The sequence below is a fragment of the Strix aluco genome, chromosome 5 (assembly GCF_031877795.1).
Source record: "Strix aluco isolate bStrAlu1 chromosome 5, bStrAlu1.hap1, whole genome shotgun sequence".
In the NCBI taxonomy this organism is placed as follows: Eukaryota; Metazoa; Chordata; class Aves; order Strigiformes; family Strigidae; genus Strix; species Strix aluco.
In genome coordinates this window covers 17,382,518-17,401,960 of record NC_133935.1, presented here as the reverse complement: position 1 = coordinate 17,401,960, position 19,443 = coordinate 17,382,518, and the positions used below count along the sequence as shown (strand labels likewise).

Below are 19,443 nucleotides of genomic sequence, written 5' to 3'. Positions count from 1 at the left end.
CATACGATGGGAGCGCAATTGCAAAGAGGGCTCAGCCCCACACCGAGCTTGGCGTGGCGAGTGGCTCATCACGGGCCGCCGGAGCAGGCAGGGCAGGACGGAAAGCCGCTGTGGCCGCCCGGCGTGGCCTTCGGCATGCCTGGGCCTGACGGGCGAACACCGTGCCCGGCTCCGGTGCTTCCCGGGCAACAGCTGCCCAGCAGAAAACATTCCGGGCCAGGCGGTACGTGAGGCGGCCCAGCAACACCTGTAACAACACGCGGTCGCAGGAAGCAGGGCTTGGGCCTCTAGAAACAGAAGAACCCGCGTTTTTCCAGGTGTCACGCCGGAGGAGGGGTCATGGCCCGGCGACAGGCCCGGGGGCACGCCGGGCCCACGGGAGCGGGGCGGGGGGGCTGCGGCGGAGCGGGACGGCCCCGCTCTCCTGCCGGAGGAGAAGCGCCGGGCAGGGCCGGGCCAGCCGGAGCTGCGGCCTTCAGCTCCGCTCCGCTCTGCGCCGGCGCCGGCCCTGGAGCGTCACGGGAAGGGGGCGGGGCTCCTCCGGCGCTCGGTTCGAAGCGGGCCGGCGGCGGGCGGGATGGAAAGCGGAGCGGCGACGGGCCCGGGGGGCGGCCGGTTCCCCTTCCCCTACACGCCCTACCTCATCCAGGAGCGGTTCATGGCGGCGCTGTACAGCGCGCTGGAGGCCGGCAGGGTGGGGATCTTCGAAAGCCCCACGGGCACGGTGAGGCGGGGCGGCGGCAGCCGGGGCCCGGGCGGCTGGGGCGGCGGCAGCGAGCCGGCAGCCGGGAGGGTGGGGAGCGGCCAGGCCAGGGCCAGGGCCAGGGCCCGGTCCCGGTCCCGCTCAGGAGGGGCTGTCGCCGAGTGGGTCCGTCCGCGTGGAGGGGCACGGCGGTGGGAGCGCCGGCGGCGGCAGCGCGGGAGCCTCGACTTGTTTGTGTTCTGTGACAGGGAAAATCGCTGAGCCTGATCTGCGGGGCCCTCTCCTGGCTCCGAGACTTTGAGGAGAAAAAGCGGCAGGAGGAGGCGCGGCTGCTGGCCCTGGAGGACAGCGGGCAGGAGCGGGGAGAGCGGCCGGCTGCAGCCGAGCCGGGACACCCGGGGAGCGGGGACGCCGCGGGGGAACCGGGCTGGGTTACGGCCTTCGTGCAGAAGAAGGAAGAGCGGGACATGGTGGACAGGCTGAAGGTCGGGAAACGCTCGTGTGTAGAGGACGGGTAAAGTAACGGGGTGTGAGGGTTGGAAAGGCCGGTGTCCTGAGCGATGGTTGGAAAAAAATGTGAGGCAAACTTTGGTGGTGGTCTTTGTCTTTCACAGGACTTTGTTATGAGGGATGAGGCACTGCTGTGCAGGTGGCATAAGATAGAAAACTATATTGCTCTCACCATAGTAATGTGTAATAGGTGTGCACTCCAGGAGAAAGGAACTTTTGTTTCAGAGTTAATTTTTTTTCTATACCCAGAACGTAGGAAAACAATTGTACCCAGGGTTTAGGACTAAATATGCTTCATCCTTCCTTCACTTTCCCTTTATTTTAGGAAGAGCAGATCAGGAGAAAAAAGCGAGAAGATCGTCTTGAGAAAATTCGTCATAATGTGCAGTTAAAATATGCCACAAAGAGGAAGGTGAGTTATCCCGCAGAGATTAGAACTTTCTGTTTTGGTTACCTCGAGTGTTGTTCATACTAACTTATATCTGCGACTTCATACTAAATTTTCCAGCCTGTCCGTTTGGGGAGCTCTTCGTATTAGGTTGCTGAAATTGGCCGTACAAAATTTTTGGTTAGGTTTTCTTTTTGAAGTACAGATGTGAAAAAGAATTTGTTCATAGAGAATTTCCTGTGACAGTGTTTGTGTGTGGATAGAAAGGAAGTGTGTTCTGATGGCCTTCTGGCCCTCTGCTTTTGTTTGAAAAGCTTTAATCCTTGGATTTTTTGTTTGGAAGCTCTCTGTTTTATGAGCATGTGTGAACACTCTGTACTTCTGGAATAATCCTGTAGAACTGTGATTAAGTTTAAGATCATGGCAACAGAAGACTTCCCCCCCCCCCCAAAAAAAAAAAAAGCCACCCCAGGCTTTGGTTATACTTTGCTCACCACTAGGGAATGATTGTATTTGTGTAATAGCAAATGTGATTATATTGTTCAGAAATGTCTCTTTTCTACACATAAAAAGTTCACAGATATATTTTCCTGCCATTTAGATGGGTGAACTGGCCTCAGTACTCTTGACTCTAAGAGCTTTTTGATGGTATGAGTCAAACTTGCCAGAAATACCCACTTCGGGTCCCCAAACAGGAAGATTTATTAGGCTGCCAGGCTATTAGTTTCTAGTGTGCTCTGTTTCAAGTGCTGTGCTATGATTTGGTCAGCTCCTGTCAGAAGGATACGGCAGGAATAGCAAAGGTTCAGGGGTGAATGGCAAATAAAAAACAAGTGGAACAAAGAACTTTTGTCTCTTAAGAGGATGAACAGCATGTGAAATGAGAAGCATGATAAAAAGCAAGAAGACAAATGAGAGAAATGTTATAGAGACTTGGAAAAGCAACTGATTCATCTCCTCTGTACTGCTCACTAACTGCATTGCTTCATAATGCCATGCTAAAAAAACACTCATTGATGTTGGAAGATACCATTTTCATATTGCGTTCTGATAAAGAAGAGTTTGTTTCATTTTCAAAGTTAATCAGAAAACTATTCTTAAACAGTTTAATAGATTTTTTTTATAGGGGGGTAGACCTGTGTTAGAATAAGAACTACATAACTGGAGAAAAAACAGCAAGAAGAGTCTTGTGCTCTGCATTCTAAAACAGGTGCTGAGTTTATCCAAGCTTTGAGTTAAGTGTGGACAGTGTTTGATTATGTCCTTGTGTGTTTGGGTTTATTTACACGCTGTTTTTTCTCAGGCAGACATCTTTTATGGGCCACTTTAAGCAACTAATACTGGATTACAGGGATATTGTCATTTCAGGATCTGTTAGTTCAGTGGGCCTTTTGCACAGAAGGTGCTTTATGTTTCTCCTCCATATATGTCTCTGTAGGCAAGTCCTTGGTTGTTGGTAACAGCTGCATTCTGTGGGGCTGAACAGCTTCAGACACCCCTGGTGCATTTGTTTGACCTGCTGGGGGTTTACCCAGCAAGCCATGCCCTGTGTTATGTGTGAGGGACTGTGCTGTCTTCTGACCTGTCCATGGCATAAAGCGATGTGCATGCTACCTCTCTTTCTGTATGAGAGATAATGTGATCATGTGTTCCTTTCAGAGATCTGAGGAGGATGAGACAAAGCGTCTTCTTCAGCTCAGCAAGGAGGTTATTTCAGAGGGAGATGGAGTGGATGTTCTAGAGCAGCTGGATCACAATGAGGAGGAGCTGATTCTTGCTGAATATGAGAGTGACGACGAAAAGAAAGTGGCATCTGGGTAAGGGCAGGGACTGAGGGGGTTCCATGCCAAGGAGAGGTTTTCTGTATCATTATTGGCTTGCCTTGATTAAAGGGATTTCACCTGTGATTGTGAAAATCTGGAGTTAACAGCCCATTCAAGCTGTGGTTGCTCTGGGGCTTTGTTTGTTTAATTGGTTGGTTTGGTGGTTTTGGGGGGATTTGATTTTGTGGGATTTTTTTGGTTTTTTTAAGCTTTTGTTAGACCAATCAGAGTGACCTGAAGTATTTTCTGAGAAAATGCATCTTTCTTAAAATGTGTGGCAATGTCCTGCCTTTTTCCATGCCTGGTTTCCCAAAGAATGCCTCTGGATGCTGAGTGAATGACTTGAGATCAAGTTCCTTGCATTAGAAAAGCAAACTGGAACTCAGGGTATCAGAGGAAGATATCAGTCCTGCAGATTAGCACTGGCATCTTTTGATACTCTGAAGGGAGAGATGTTCATATTTCTAAAGACTGAGCTTCAGCATGAAAACCCCATGCACACTTTTCTCTCTCATACATTTGCTTTATGCAGAAAGCCAGAAGCCATACTTCAGCATGAGAAGTCAAATACATTTAAAATACAAATTTACTAATTAGTATCCAGACAGATGCTTCTGCCTTAAAAATTGCAAAACACTGAACTACTTCGTTTATATGTAGTTTATCAAACATTAAACTGCTGTTGCCTTTGAGGAACTCTATGGCAGCTAAATATCTTCCTGAAGCTTTTCTTTATGCAATAGCTTGAGGGTGGTAAATTGTCTCTAAAGGGAAAGTTTTACAAAAATAAATAAATAAGCCCACCAAAGAATAGCATAGCACTGATTAGTTTATGCCTGGGGCTTAGGAGCCCCAGATTTAAAAGAAAAAAAAATAATTTCTTGAAGTTGCTGAAGACAGAGCCCTACAGATATTTTTCTTTTAAAGAGCAAGGCTTGACTTGACTCTGCACACTTACCCTATTCTTAAAAAGTTGATTTTTCTTTTACCTCCTGAGTTAAGATATGAGGCTCTTCTTGAGATGACATAACCATCTATCTCTCTTGAGACCTCTTTCTTGTAGTAGAGTATCATTTGGTTCTGTCAGTGATCTGCTGAAAGGAAACTGTTTGGGCTTTCTCTTTTCTTAGGCTGGAAGATGATGATGATGATTTAGAAGAAGAGCATGTGACTAAGGTGAGATGAGGAAAGTAAATAGTGCCACCTTGTAGAACAGTGTAGGAGTGAGCAGAATTATGGCTTCCATGCACCCTTCCCAGAGTTACGTAGTACAGAAGGATTTAGGAACTAATGTCCAAGAACTGCAAAGTTTGTTGTTAATAGTGACCAGTGCTGCTGTGCTCATCTTCTTCTGGCCTACACTGGCTGCCTAAGCAGCTTGCTCTGCTAAATCTGCCAAATTTTTGATGTGACTTGCTGTAAAAGTATACTGCGAGAAACAGATTTTTATTACTCTCCAATGGTGAGTCCCTGTTTCTGTAGGCACCTTGGAAAATTAAATGGAAACAAAGGCAAATGCACAGGAGAAGGCAAAGGCTGTTTTCCTCAACAGTTGTGACACTCAAGACACATGCCTTCCCATGTGTTTTTGAAGGCTTGAACAAGATCAACCTTGCTGAGGTGCTTGCCTACTTCCTTGCAGGATTGGTTGTACATAGGGGATTGGCTTTCATATTCTTGTTTTCCTTTTGTTCCTCTTCATGGTAGATTTACTACTGCAGTCGCACTCACTCCCAGCTGTCTCAGTTTGTGCGTGAGGTGCAAAAAAGTCCTTTTGGCAAAGATACACGTCTGGTCTCCTTGGGATCCAGGCAGGTATGTGGTATGGTTCACAAGGGACCTAGAGGGCATGTTAACTTAATGGGAGAGACTTTGGGAGGAGGTGTGTGGATGTGACATCACAGGAGGCATCTTGGGGATTGACTGAATCTCACACTGAGAAACTAAAGCAGTCACGGGTCATGACACAGATCTGTGTGATGTACGTTTTTCTGTGAGCTGTGTTTTGGCCATTTACCCTTTGATATAAGTGCAAAAACCTGTTTTACCTTTTCTGATGTGGAATATTACAGATGCCTGAGTCACTGGGAGGGCGCTCCTCTTTGTGTTACTCCTGGGAGCAATTTTTAGAAGCTGCTGTGTAGCAGTGAGCCATCTCAGTGCATCTTTTCTCATGTTTTCTCCTTGCTAAGGTTTTATGGTTTTCGAGCATGTTTGTAGCAGTTAGTATGCACAATGTCTGACCAACAGACTTTTCCATTTTGGAATTTGGCCTGAGATTGCTTTCAAGAAACCTTTTATTTTACAGCAAAGGGTGCACAGGAGGCACTCATTGCTTAATGACCATCTACCGCTTCCTCTCTTTGCATGTCCAAGAACTTGTGTGTGAATGAGGAGGTGCGACGCTTGGGGGCTCTCCAGCTCATCAACGACCGCTGCATGGAGATGCAAAAGAACAAACATGGTAGGAACACTTCCAGCTTGGGGAAGCAATCGCTGATAAAGCTGGTATGAGAGTCTGGAGATAATGTGCTCTGCCAATCAGTTCTAGCAAGAGAGTGGTAGGAGCTTGAAAATGGCAGGTTGGAGGAGCAGAGCTAGAGATCCTTGGTGCTTTTACTTCTCTCGTCTTCCAGACTAGGAAGCCGAGATGTGTATGTATTTTCTGAGTGCCTTAAGTTGGTCAGGACTTCCACAACAGAAGGATAATTGTCTTTGTAACTCAGTACTAGAAATACTGGAAAATGTCACATGGCTAAATCTAGCTGGAAAGAGTAATGTCCACCATGGAGATGTTACTGCTGAATAGCATTTAAATAGATGATAGGTCAAAAATACACATGACAAAGCCTGCTTTGAAATCTGGGGGGTTCTGCAAAGTGGTTGTTTTAGGCTATGTGTTGCTCATAGCTTTCTTTTGATTTCTGCTGTTAGAAAAGAAGAGTGATGAAGAGATGGAAGGAAAGAGGAGACGTGCAAGTCGCACCGTATGCCCATTTTATTCCTATGAGCAAATGCAGTTTCTCTGCGATGAAGTTCTAGTGGAAGTGAAGGATATTGAGCAGTTGGTGGCTTTGGGAAGGGAGACCAAAGCCTGCCCATATTATGGGAGTCGATACGCCATTCCTGCTGCTCAGGTAAGGTGTTCACACCTTTAGCGGAATTAATGTCAGCACCTCTAGGAATAAACCAATTGCCTGCTCTCTCCAGAACTGTTACTCGATGTTGTGGGAGTTTGTAAAGAGGCTGTGTTTCTCTCAGCTGTAGTTTTGCTGAGAGAGCAAAGGAAAATAAGAATATCGATTTGAAGTTAATAGAGAGGCTGTAAGTATGTCTCAGCATTCTGAAATACTTGAAAGGCTTGATAACTCTGAGGCAATACTGACGCATGGGTGTAATCTTAGCTCTTGCCACCACTGCTCTTCCTTGCTTGGCTATCTTGGAGGACACACTTTCAGTGCTTCAGAGGAGCTTCAGAAGGTAACCTGAGCCAATATGCAGCTGTAGCATAATCATTTCTCTTTAACTTACATGTCAGTGTCCCTCTCATGCATATGCTCCTGTCTCTTTTCCTATCTTTCCCATAATAAAAGTAACTTGTCTGAATTCTGTGAGGCCATCTGATATGGGCCTTTAATGAGCAGATGGGGACTGCCCTCAGTTTGTAAGGGCAGTGTGTGCTTCTTCTGTAGCTGGTGGTGCTGCCCTATCAGATGGTCTTGCATGAGCCTACCAGGAGCGCTGCTGGGATCAAGCTGAAGGACCAGGTCGTAATCATCGATGAGGCCCACAACCTCATAGACACCATCACCTGTATCCATAGTGCAGAGGTCAGTGGCTCTCAGGTGAGTCACAGCCTGGTCTGTTAATCGTGAGTGAGCTCTGCATCCAGCAGAGCACCCTTTCTTGACTCCTTTGTAGTAACAGCTCCTCTTTTTTGTTCGCGTAGCTGTGCTGTGCCCACTCCCAGCTGTTGCAGTACATGGAGCGATACAGGTGAAGATCTCAGAGGGAAATAACACAACAGTGGCAGGCAGTGTGGATGCCACGGCTTGTCTCACGTCTGCATGGTCTTTCTTGCTTTTCCCTGGTGGAAAGTTATTTGCATTAATACTTCTGCAGATGAAAAGCCACTTGCTTCATTATCTCTGTCTAGAATCTAAGTCAGACTCCTGGGGCTCATATTAAGCAGTGAGAAGGGGGATACCCTGAGGATTCTGGCTTTCCCTTGTACTCTCAGTTTCTTTCCCAATATCTCCCTCTAATCACTCCTGCTTTGTGATGCAGAGTTTCAAAAGATTCAGTCTTTCATGTCTTTCATGTGCTGACTGGCGTTATGGTACAGGCAGTAAGCTCTGAGGAGGAGGAAGCTATATGTGGCTTTTGGCTTTGGCCAAATCTTGCATCTTGTCGTCCCTGCAGTGGTTGTTTGTTGTGCTCAATGCTGATAACTTTGAATTTGTGGAGTGTTACTGCAGGAGGGACTTGAGGTATCACTGCCATTGTAATTAATGTATGAGGAGAAAGGTGATGGTAGGAACAGTGTGGGGTGCATGGGTGAGTGCTCTGGGGTGACCTTGGGCAGAGTATCCAGGGGTCTATGGCCTGTTAGAAACAGGGAGAGTGAGCTGAAGAGAAATCATTCTTGGTTTCTGTCACCCCAAAATGAAAGGGAGTTCAGCTGCTTGTCTCTGCAGCTCAACTGCTGTTAGTCCCTGAAGATGTTTTGTGGCCTAATACCGGTCTCATTTTTCATAGGAAACGTTTGAAGGCAAAGAACTTGATGTACATTAAACAGATCCTGTATTTGCTGGAGCGGTTTGTGGCCATGCTGGGAGGTAAGCAAACCTTTTCTATCTCCCTGGATGCTGATAGACCCTGAGCTAATTGGTGCTTCCTCAGGGCATTGTCCCCCTTCCACCTCTGCAGAGAGAGGCTGTGGAGAGGTGTTGCTCGTGTATAGATTCAGATGGCAGTATTTTCATTTCTCCATCTTGCAACGTGGTCTGCCTGAACCCCTCTCTCTGATTAGCTGAGGAACAGCAGATAATGCCACAAGTTCATAGAGGCAGTTTTCATCTCTTTCTGTGTGGTTTTCAGATCTGATTTGAATGGGGAGGAGATAGGGTGCTAAGTGAGGAATACAGTAGATGTGCTGTCCTGATCACTGTCACACGGATGGAATAAATCTCCTGGGTCATCTGGTGGCAGGGCCTCTACCTGTGTCAGGTGTGCCTCTGCAGAATCTTTCTTGAGTGATGCCTTTCCTTTGTGAAAAAATATTATTTTGCTGTGATTTTTAAATCCATTGGCATTTGCAGGGCTCTAATGATCTGATTGCTAGACCTCAGTGTGTCTTGAAGACAGCCTGTCATAAGTTTATAAAGGACTTCCTCCTTACCCAGGGGAAATGCAGCTCTTTGGGGCAGGGACCTGGTAGTGCTCTCTGCCTTTCTCTCAAACACATACTTCTCTTCCCCCTCTGTTCCTGACACTCTTTCCTTCCCCACACTCAGTTAAGTGCTTTCATTAGAAACTGCAGCCTGTGTACAGCTTCATGATTGAGGCTGCAAGAGTGAGATGTGAGGTGGGTGTTAAACACTAGGACATAAAACGCAGCGAGTGGCAGCAATTAATCCTGTTCTGGCTGTTGGGGTCTGGGCGTGGAGCTGTCCTCAGGTTTTCCCCTCTTCCCAGTTGCCTGCCAGCCTATGCACCTCCCAGCTCCCTGCTGCTGCATTGAGGAGGGCCGAGGGATGCATTGCAGTCCCTGTCCCTTCATATTTGCAGCATGATGACTACATAGTGTGTGAGCATTTGTATGCACCCACCCTACCTGCTGCCTCCTGCTACAGAAGGAATGTAGGTGGTGTTTCTTAGGATGCAGCTGCACAATTGCCCTACAATGTAGGGCTACCCTACACGGGAAATTAAAACTGAGCAGGAGCTGATGTTTTGTCTGTATAGCTACATCTTGCAGAGGTATAGTTATTTCTTGGTTTTTGTCCTGGTGTGGTATCCCTTTCAGCTCAGTTGTTAGTCTCTTGCTTGATTTTTAAGACAGACCCGTTATAAGCCTTCCTTGAATCAGTTTCATGTTTTACAGGTAATGTGAACCAAAATCCTGGCTGTCAGGCAGTTTCCCAAACAGGTAAGACTGAAGTGAACACCTGGGGTATGCAGCCATCAGTCAGGGACATGGGTGTGGGTAGTAAGGGACTGCGGGCCCAGCAGCTAATTATTTTTTTTTCTCCTTTCTCCCCTTTTTCTTCAGGGACAGTGCTAAAATCCATCAATGACTTTCTGTTTCAGAGCCAGATTGATAATATCAACCTCTTCAAGGTAATGCAGATGTTGTCTTCTGCCAGGGCACAGGTGGTGGTGACTTGTTTGAGGTTAGCAGGAAGTGTGTGTGAGAGCTGGAAGTAGAGCCAAGGCCCACATGGCAGAATCTGCTTTCCAGCAGATTCGTGCCACCTCCCCAATGTATAGATCTCTGCTCCTGCTCTCTGGATAACAGCGCATTAAAGATGGGTAGGTGGTCTCAGGGTAGAGGGAAGCAAGTAATTAATTAAACATATACAAGCACCAAGACCTGTCTGTAGGCAAAGCTAAACTGTAAGGGTTGAGGATGAAGAAGCTATGGTACTCCAGTAACCTAACCTATCCCTCGAACCTCCAAACACAGCACCTTAATACCATATGTGTCCACTCTGGAACCAATGCCTTTGTAATAAACTGTTGTCTGGGAGGCAACGCTCACGAAGAACTGTGCACCCCTCCCCAAGAGCACAGCAAGAACAGCAAGTGATATCCCTGCTGGACAGGGATCAAAGACAGCAGGATTGGAGAAGGGATGTTGAACGCCAGTTCATTTTTCTGTCTTCCTTCAACAGGTTCGGCGTTACTGCGAGAAGAGCCTCATCAGTAGGAAGGTACTGCCCCCGAGGCTTTGTGGTCAGCACCGTTCAAATGCTGTTTCATACATTGAGTTTGAAGTGGAAGATGCAGCAGCTGGGGTGGGAGCCTGTCTTCTCCACCCTGCTCTGCAAACAAAATGGTTCCTGGAAAAAGCACTACATGGGCAGATTACCTTTTGCTTATAGAGCAAAGAATCATACAGCATGGTGTACCACAGTATTCCAGTGGGTGCTAATTCTGTGCTGCTTGGCCTCAAACCTACCGGCCTGCACTGCACTGGAGGAACGAACATCAAAGACCTGTTTTGATTTTGATTCAGTGGGTGGAGGAAGGTAGTGGGAGTTCTGGGCTCTGCTGATAGATTATGATTGGGCTGGTTTGCAAACACCTACTAAGGAACTTTATCTGTGGCAGGCCAGCAAACCTGTTTGTATCTTGTCTGATTCCTGCTGTTGGTAGTCTTAAGTCTTTCTGGCTTTTCCTTGGCAGCTTTTTGGGTTTGTGGAGCGATATGGAGGCCCTGCCACAGCTGTGAAGACCAACAAGGAGAACCAGAAGTTGGCTGGTTTCCAGAACTTTCTTCTGACCCTCAAGCAGAGATCTGATAAAGAGGGTGAGTTCAGACACCCTCCACTTGTGCATCTGTGGACAAAGTGAGGATGTGGAACCTGCATCTGTCTGCCTGAGGAAAGGGGGGAGGCAGATTTGAAGAATGAGAGACTGCAGAAGCTGACCTGCACAGGTGTTTTTAATACATCTGACTAGATGACCTAGGCAACTGTACACATGATTAGAAGATCTCCTGAGGTCCCTTCCAAGCTGAATGATAATGCGATTCCATGTTTACACTAGACACACTCAAGCTTTGCACTGCTGTGACCAGCTGGCTCTGGGAGATGAGCTACCATGGGTAGCTCTGTTTAGTGGTGCCAGCTACAAAAACCAGATCTTTCTGGTTTGTTTTTTTTCCTAGCAATGAGACAGAATTTGGGTTCTCTACTTATTGGGTCTTTGTTCTATGCTTGCATACATAGACCAGGTATCATGTTCCTGTAGAAAGGACCCATCTGTATTTTGTGCTTAGTCCCTGTCTTCAAAAGTGTGGCTTAAGTTGCCTGCCTCTCTCTGGGCCAGCAGGTACTCCCCAGAGCCCTCCCTTGGAGGCTGAGAACGACCAGCTCCGAACTGCCTCTCCTCTGATGCAGATTGAAGGATTCCTCTCAGCCCTCACGAATGCCAATCAAGATGGCAGAGTCATTATCAACAGGCAAGGTACTGGAAAGGGAGAGCTGGGGAGAGGTGGCATGAGTCACAAGAAGAGTGCTTCACTGGCAGTGAGGGAGGAGATCCCGAGCCTGGGGGGAGCCTGCAGCAACATATCTGTGCTGTCTGTGATGCAGGCTGGCAGGCTTGGTCTGTCTGAGGATGCTCGTGAACCCAAGGGAATTCTTAATCAAGGGCATTGGGGCCAGGGTTTGCAGAGCTCTGCTCCCACTTCCGATGTCAGTTTTTGTCTTGCAATTTACTGTGCCTCTTCTACAGCTCCAGGAAGATGAGGAAGCAGAAGGTAACTTCTGGGTTGGCGTTACCTGCTGCCACCTCTGGCAGTGTTGAATAGCAAGTCCTTGCTTTGAGACTCGGGGGATCTGCCAAAGTGCCCAGAGCAGGAGGGAGAATCTCTCACATACGTCTCAGAGTGTGTGTCACAGCTAGCTCCTGATGCTGTTTCTCTTCTTTTCCCAGGCACAGTTGGTCAGAGCAGCCTCAAATTCCTCTTGCTGAATCCAGCTGTCTACTTTGCTAAGGTGGTGGAAGAATGCCGTGCTGTAATCATTGCTGGGGGCACCATGCAGCCGGTGAGGGAATAAGGATGCTACGCAGAGGTGTCGGGAGGTTTCTGGTGCTATCTGCAAGCAGGCATGGGAAAATAGCAGCTTGGCCCCACTGGGATGTGCTCTTCTCGCTTCCCATGCTGTGTGTGTGTGTGAGAAGAGACCTACCTACCCTCTTACTTCCCTGATATGGTTTTCCTGTGAGGTGTCACACTACCTGTTTATGCAAAAAGTTGTGGGTGCAAGGGCAGGAGTGTCCTTGTTAGCCTTTCTTGTCCTCAAGATGACACAGGCTGGGGCTGAGCTCATGGTAGGTTGGAACTAGCATGGATAGCAGTCAGAAGACCTCATAAAACCATCTGATCTAAAGGGACAGGGATCCCACAGGGACCATCCCATAGGGGATCCTTCAGAAAAACTGACTTCAGTATTGGTATGGTTGGAGGCAGCTTGTCATCCTTCTCCCGTTGCTTTAGTGCCCAAGAGACGGTGTGTTTGTGTTGTACAGATGCAGTGGGGTGTGTCACATATCCCCGTTAGCTACATTTATCCTTTTCGTGGACACAAATGTCCTGAAATTATTGCCTCTTTGCCCTTGTGGTGACAGGGGAGGGAAGGGGAGGGTGTGAAGCGCAGGGCCTCCTTGTTGGAAGGCCACCATTCCAACTTCGAACTTTTCAGACTGCAACTCGGAGAGAGGATGCAGTTGCAGTCCAAGCGGTGGTCTGTGCAGTGCTCGGGAGTGCCGGTAACAAATTTCTGGGCCTGGGGAAGTCTGAAATTGTGTTGGGCCAAGATAGGCTGGGTGGTTGCAGGCAGGGGACCTGCCCCCTGCAGCAGGGCCATGGCAAGGCTCAGGACCGCGGGCACTGAAAGGGGATCCCCCCCCCGCCCCGCTTCCGCCCCCCCCCACGCTGCTTGCGGTGCTTGGGACAGCGGGAGGGGCCGCCCGGGCCCTCGGCCGGGCCTTGGCGGGTCGCGGAGCCGCCGGGGAGCAGCGCTGGCGCCGGGGGTGGGGGGTGGGGGCATGCCGCCGGCAGGGGGCGCTGCCGCTCCGCGTCCGGCGGCCGCACTCGCTCGGGGCGCGGGCGCTCGGCTGGGCGGCGGGCTCAGGCCGCGGGCGGCCCTGCCGGGTTTAGGCAGGCCCTCTCCGCGGGAGTCCAGCGGTCTCCCAGCCCTGGCCCGTGTGCTCAGCGAGCGTTCCCCTGCCCTCGATCTGCTCCTCACGGCGGGGGCCCGCCCCGTGCCCGCAGCCCGCCGCGGCGGAGCCGGCCAGCTGCCCCCTCATCGCGCCGCGCTGCTCCGGGAGCAGCACCGGTGTTGTTGAGGTGGCGCCTTTCGGGACGTTGGGGCTTTACCTCTCTCTGGCTTGTGGCCCGCAGGTGGCTGACTTCCGAGAGCAGCTGCTGTCCTGTGCTGGTGTGGACCCTGCACGAGTCGTGGAGTTCTCCTGTGGTGAGTGTGCCGGGGCGGCGGGAGGGTCGTGATCTGCCTCTGTGACGCCCGAGGGTTGCAGGTTGCCTTTGGTGCTGTTCTGTCGGCACTCTAAGCAGCAGGGCATCTTTCCTAGAAATCATGGCAGCAAAGGGGTGCTGGTTCCCTTCTACCCTGTGCTTCCTCAGTGGTCTTGGCCAGTATGAGCAGGCAGCACGCCATGCCTTCTTCCCAGGGGCTCAGGGAAGGGAAGTCAGAGCAGCTGCGTGACTTAGGCACTTTGGCTTAGCCAGGCGAACATGTGCCTCGGTCACTGCACGCAGGGTAAAGCTCTTCAGCTAGTGGGGTTTGTGCCAACAGCAGTGATGTTGACTCTCACTACTTTTTTGTCTCCAGGACATGTGATTCCTCCAGAAAACATTTTGCCTATAATCCTCTGCAGTGGTCCTTCCAACCAGCAGCTGGAGTTTACATACCAGAAGAGAGACCTGCCCCAGATGGTCAGCCTTTCCTTTGTTCCCTTCCTTTGTATCTCTCCTTTTGCTTCACTTGCTTATGTTTCATAGGACGGTGTGCTCTCTGAAAGGTGGGCTGATCAAAAGCCACGGCAAGGGAAATCTGTAGGATTTGGGGCGAGTAGCAGCAAAAGAGTTTTTTTTGCTGTCTGCTCAGAAGTGGCTACTGGAGACAAGGAGTACTAGCAAATCCTGTTTGGCTGTGCCAAGATCCTGCATTTGTGTGCTGGGCATTGGAAGGAGATTTCTGACTGTGCTCCATAGTGACAATAGAGCGTGGCAGCCCTGCAGGCTGCAGCCCAAACCATAGGGGTGGCAGCAGATGTTTCTGCACTTTTTCCTTCTTCCTTTGGTGGGCCAGTAAGCACCCAAGGCCAGACACTAGATCAGCTCTGCCCCTGCTGAATCTCCACCAGATGTGCTAGCTAGCTCTCCACATCTATTCTAGTGTGACAGGTCCCATCCACTGGGACAATGGACATAAACCCTCTTTTCCTGAATAACCACTGCTCCACAGAAGTAACAGAAACCCTGGATCAGGAGGAGAGGCCAAGCAGTGAAGAGCTTTTTGATGATGCACAGCTCCCCTAGAGAGCTCTCTTAGACCTGGCATATTTCCCACATTTTTCCTCCCCTAAGGCATGTCACGGGAAGGTGTGATCCTGGGATTGAGCACAGAATTGGAGTGGCATTAGCTGGAGCTCCTGTCAGCTGCAATATGCTCTTGTCTCTCTTGCAGATGGATGAGACAGGTCGAATCCTTTGCAACCTGTGCAATGTGGTCCCAGGGGGTGTGGTGTGCTTCTTCCCCTCCTACGAATATGAGAAGCAGGTATATGCACACTGGGAGAAGACGGGGCTGCTCACCCGCCTGGCAACTAAGAAGAAGGTAATTGTGCAGCTAGGGGCAGTTGGTACTTTAAATGGACGTTTCAAAAATCAAACAATTATCTATGCATTACAGGCCTCTCTTGCTGAGTTTTTCTCATGCTCCGCACAGCAGAGCAGAGCAGATGTTTATCTAGCCAATCCCTCCAGTAATGAATAAATGATACTTCCTGGGCGGCTGATTACTGAGCTGGGATCTAAATTAGATTAAATGCAGCTACAGATTCTTTAAGTGCATAGTCTGTGTAGTGGCCATGGGGGGAGACAATCCTCACTTTCCATAACCAGCCAGCTTGTTCCTGTGGGGCTGGGGGGCTGTTCAGGTTGAGCTCTTACAGGGAATTTGTTTTTCCCAGGCTCAGCTGTGTGTCCCTTGAACACAGACCAGCACAACTAAGGGCTAGGCAGAGTGGGACCAGACTGCAGTTCATAGGACAAATGCTGTTTGTTTTTTCTGGTAGAAGTGCAGATGAGAATTGAAAGACTAGCAGTGGTGACTCCTGTTGAAGCAATGAGAAATATTAAATAGGGAGGTCACTGCAAATATAAAATCTTTGCAGTGACTCTCACAAGTATTTGAAGGTTGGGTATTGAAGGTCAGGCAGTCTGGCTGTCTCAGAGCATGGGGCAGCGATCTTGGATCATGTGCCGGGGGGAGGGGAAAAAAAAAGAATTACATATACCCTGCTGTGATTTTTGTTTACCAAAAGCTAAATAACTTACCACATGGATTAGGAGAGCAGAGTCCCAGATATTTCACAGCCTTGGTGCAGGCGTTCTGGCACTTGGATCTCCCTGTAGGTTTTTTGTGGTGGAAGCGTTATGCTTCAGCTTCTCCATGTTTTCGTACAGCTCTCACTCATAGTGCCTTTCGGGTGTGTTGTCAGGGTCCCAACGGTCTGCCTGGTGCCTCCAAGGCTTTGTGCCACAGTCACACAGCTTGCTCTGCCTTCCAGCTCTGATTTGTTCTTGTTTGGCCTTTGCAGTCTCCAGCAAATTGGATATGTGTTAGCAAAGCAATTTGGTAGAAATGCAGTGAGTGTGACTTTCAGCTGCCCACACAAGAAGATCATATCATAGCAGAGGAAGGTTAAAGTCTTTCCTGAGGTGGCTGTGGTGAGATCACACTGAGGTTATATATAAATTACACAGGGAAAATTAACTAAACAGTAGCTATTTAATCCTCTGATTTAAATTAAATAGTTTTGGCTCATTTGGCTCAGTTATTTTTCTACTGAAAGACTGATTCTGGCTGGTAAAATTTGTTAGTACTTCTTGCTAACCAAGAGAAAACACATCCTTTATGTTCTTTACTGTCACACAAAAGACAGATGTTGCACCTCTTGTTTACTAAGAAAACAACTTGTGATTTAGGCCAAGGTGCAGCATCTATCAAAATGCAGCTTAATTAACTGCAGGGGCTTTCAATAACTAATTAGGCATGCTAGAATAACATAAATATTAATTTATGTATGCTTTGTATAGAAAACTAATGTATTCATTGGACAAGGGGAGCTATGACTTGGAGTTAATTGGTGATTCGAATTGATTGGTCCTGTCACTGTCCTCCAAGATCTTGCAGCTGGAGGGTCTCCTCACCCTGCTGGATCTTTATTCATAGGTGGAAGAGGTGCACACTGCTTTCCTGCCTTTCAGCGCTCGGGTGACTTGTAACTTCTTGCAGAATTAGACAAGTCTGCCAAAGCTGAAAGTGAATGTTAGAGCAGCAGGAGCAGCTGCTGCTCCCTTCAGAGCCCAGCTGGAAAGTGCTGTAGTGAGCATGCAGTGTGTTTCCAGGGTGGAGGGGAAAGGTGCTGGTTTAGTGGGGTTTTCAGGCAATTTGCCCTTCCCTGATCTTAGTTTGTGTGCTGTTTAATGGCATGGGAGTAAAATGATTTGCTTTCTTTAAACGGTTCGCTTCCTGTTGCTGCAACTGATGCACTGTGCCTGTGACAGATCTTTCAGGAGCCTAAGAAAGCCAGCCAGGTGGAGCAGGTGCTGGTGGAATATGCCAAGTGCATAAAGGTGAGCTGAGCTGGCAGGCTGCTGGGAGTGTGCTGTCCCAGCTGCGTATGGGAGTGCTGCTAAAGAGGGCATTTGCAGCTTTTTAAGAAGGAAAGAGGGCTCTAGCCCAGGTGTGGGAGGGTTTCTGAAACACAGAAACCTTCCCTGTGGTGGTTTAAGTTGTTGGTCCCTCTCTTGCAGCGCTGCAGCCAGGCAGGAGGACAGATGACAGGAGCCCTGCTGCTCTCTGTAGTTGGAGGCAAAATGAGCGAAGGGATCAACTTCTCCGATGACTTGGGAAGGTAATGTGGCTGCTCCTTGGAAGGGGAGCACTGAGCTTGTGATGCGGTGACTCTGGTCGGGATGGACACGTCAGTACTTGCATAGATAGAAAATCCTGGGGAGCACGTGGCTTGGGCTGACGCTTAAACCAATGGGACCAAGTCTGCTGGGTGGCACAAAACCCGCTTGTCCAGACTACCTTTCATGTGAGTAATGCAGTTAGGCTTTGCTGTGTTAGATAATCTCTTGTTCCAGCACCCTGAATCCTGCTGCAGCTTTCCCTTCAGAATGTGCTTGTCAGACTGCTGTGCTTTATTGCTGCCTTTGGTTCTCAGGGCTGGCTGTCTTTCAGGGGTGCAGTGACCTCTAATTTGTCTGTCTGTTGGCAAAGTGCTCTAGGATGAGACATTAAAAATAATTCAGTCCTCCCTTGCCCCTTGCAGGTGTGTGATTATGGTGGGAATGCCCTACCCCAACATTAAATCTCCAGAGCTCCAGGAAAAAATGACTTGGCTTGACAAAACAATGGTAACAGAGACAATTACACCTCTGCCTGTTTCACTTCTGCTTTTTAGTATTAACTTTCCTCCCAGCACACAAATTCCAGGGCTGCCTTCAAAGACTTTTTTTAATTTGAGCTTGCCCTTGTTTCCCAGACTGTGGTACTGAGAGCACAGCCTTCTCCACGCTGCATGTGTACAGGTAGCCCTTAACACAGGGAAGAAGCTCAGTGGAGGGAAACACCACTGGGGCTCACTGGAGACTGAGTTCCAAGGGGAGGAACATCTCTTCACCCCAGATGAGGTGGCAGGGTGGTAGAGGTGACTTGCCAGGGTCACTTCTCTTGGCTCACTTCTTTCTTGCTGCCCACTGGAGATACTTTTTCTGGGCAGCTGGGGACATTTTTTCTTGGGGGGGCTTGGTCTGGCTCTTTGGAATGTTCAACATAGTTTTCTGACTGCAACCTTTCTTCTGTCCATCCTTACTCTGAGCTTGGGGTCTCCTTGGCCACCTGCTCACTCTGCAGGAGTAAAAGTATTTGCTTCACTTTGTCATTAGGACCCCCTAGTTTGATTTACATCTGCCTCATATTCAGTCTTGCCTATTTCTCCGTTCCAGCCCAGAGCTGCTGGCCAGGCACCTAGCAGAGTGCTGATTGAAAACCTGTGCATGAAGGCAGTAAACCAGTCGATAGGTAATTCATCCTTCCTCGGACAGGCTGGGGGATACGAAATGTGACTGCACTGAAGGAGGAGGGTGGGAAAAAGGATGCATTACCTATCAATGTGCAGATGATGGGAACATGAGCTTCCCCGCCTGAGAACAACCACTGAATGGGCCATTTTAATGTGGTTGTATGCTCTGTACAGGCAGAGCCATCCGCCATCAGAAGGACTTTGCAAGCATCCTGCTCCTGGACCACAGGTACGCACGCCCTGCTGTCTTTAACAAACTGCCGCAGTGGATCAGGGAGAGAACCCAGGTGAAACCTGCCTTTGGATCAGCGTTTGCAGAGTTAAGAAAGGTCAGAACGTGTGTCTTATGTACTGCTACCAAAACTGTTTCCCACTGTACTCATCTGTACTTTTCTCAAACCTTTGCTTTAGCATAAACTGTCTGGTTCTGTGTGTTCCTAGTTCCATCGAGGGAAGGTGGATGCTTTGTGATGTGGACCAGAGAACAGGCTGTAGGTCAACTCTGTGAGCTACACTTCTGAAGAACACCTGAAGGAACACAAGTTCCTGCTTTTCTGTACCAAGGAGTTTGTGAATCTGTCTTCTGCCTCCTTTGTGGATGTTTCCTGTTCAGTATCTGAGTGCTATGATGGTGAGCCAGCCTTCAGCACCATAACCAAGAGGAAACTGGTTGTAGGTCTGAGGTGGCAGGTGAAGGGAGTAGTGGCAGGCTCCTGTTTACAGCTGTTTAGGTTTTATTTAAATCAATTAAATATTTTCAACCAAACACTTAATTAGGGGGAGTATAATTACTTCTACTGAGCACATCTGGCTTTTCCTATCAACCACCAAGAGGAGGGGGCTTGATGACCAATGAAAATACAGAGCTTTTCACTAGAATTGTAAACTATCAGGCCATTAAATTGTGTCATGTTGGAATTACACAGTCAGATTGGTAAGACATGGTG

General features: G+C 48.8%; 1 protein-coding gene across 1 annotated transcript; it reads left to right on the top strand.

Moving 5' to 3' along the window:
* The first annotated feature begins 572 nt into the window (after positions 1 to 572).
* DDX11 (DEAD/H-box helicase 11) lies at positions 573 to 19,266 on the top strand. The gene is made up of 26 exons (XM_074826194.1): positions 573 to 724; positions 952 to 1,188; positions 1,539 to 1,625; positions 3,261 to 3,418; positions 4,555 to 4,600; positions 5,132 to 5,239; positions 5,801 to 5,888; positions 6,359 to 6,561; positions 7,117 to 7,269; positions 7,374 to 7,420; positions 8,183 to 8,262; positions 9,531 to 9,575; positions 9,699 to 9,766; positions 10,321 to 10,359; positions 10,835 to 10,958; positions 11,483 to 11,617; positions 12,089 to 12,201; positions 13,560 to 13,632; positions 14,008 to 14,111; positions 14,866 to 15,015; positions 16,971 to 17,039; positions 17,220 to 17,320; positions 17,744 to 17,828; positions 18,420 to 18,495; positions 18,671 to 18,825; positions 18,938 to 19,266. Exons 1-26 carry the CDS (start codon positions 578 to 580, stop codon positions 18,965 to 18,967), a joined length of 2,721 nt encoding a protein of 906 aa, XP_074682295.1. The 5' UTR covers positions 573 to 577; the 3' UTR covers positions 18,968 to 19,266.
* Positions 19,267 to 19,443: the final 177 nt, after the last annotated feature.

What these genes read in the sequence shown, in the direction of transcription:
- DDX11 (XM_074826194.1), top strand. Translation starts at nt 578, where the DNA reads ATGGAAAGCGGAGCGGCGACGGGCCCGGGGGGCGGCCGGTTCCCCTTC. An exon ending in AAGAAGAGCATGTGACTAAG is followed by an intron (nt 4,601 to 5,131) that starts GTGAGATGAGGA and finishes TCTTCATGGTAG; the next exon opens with ATTTACTACTGCAGTCGCAC. An exon ending in ATAATATCAACCTCTTCAAG is followed by an intron (nt 9,767 to 10,320) that starts GTAATGCAGATG and finishes TTCCTTCAACAG; the next exon opens with GTTCGGCGTTACTGCGAGAA.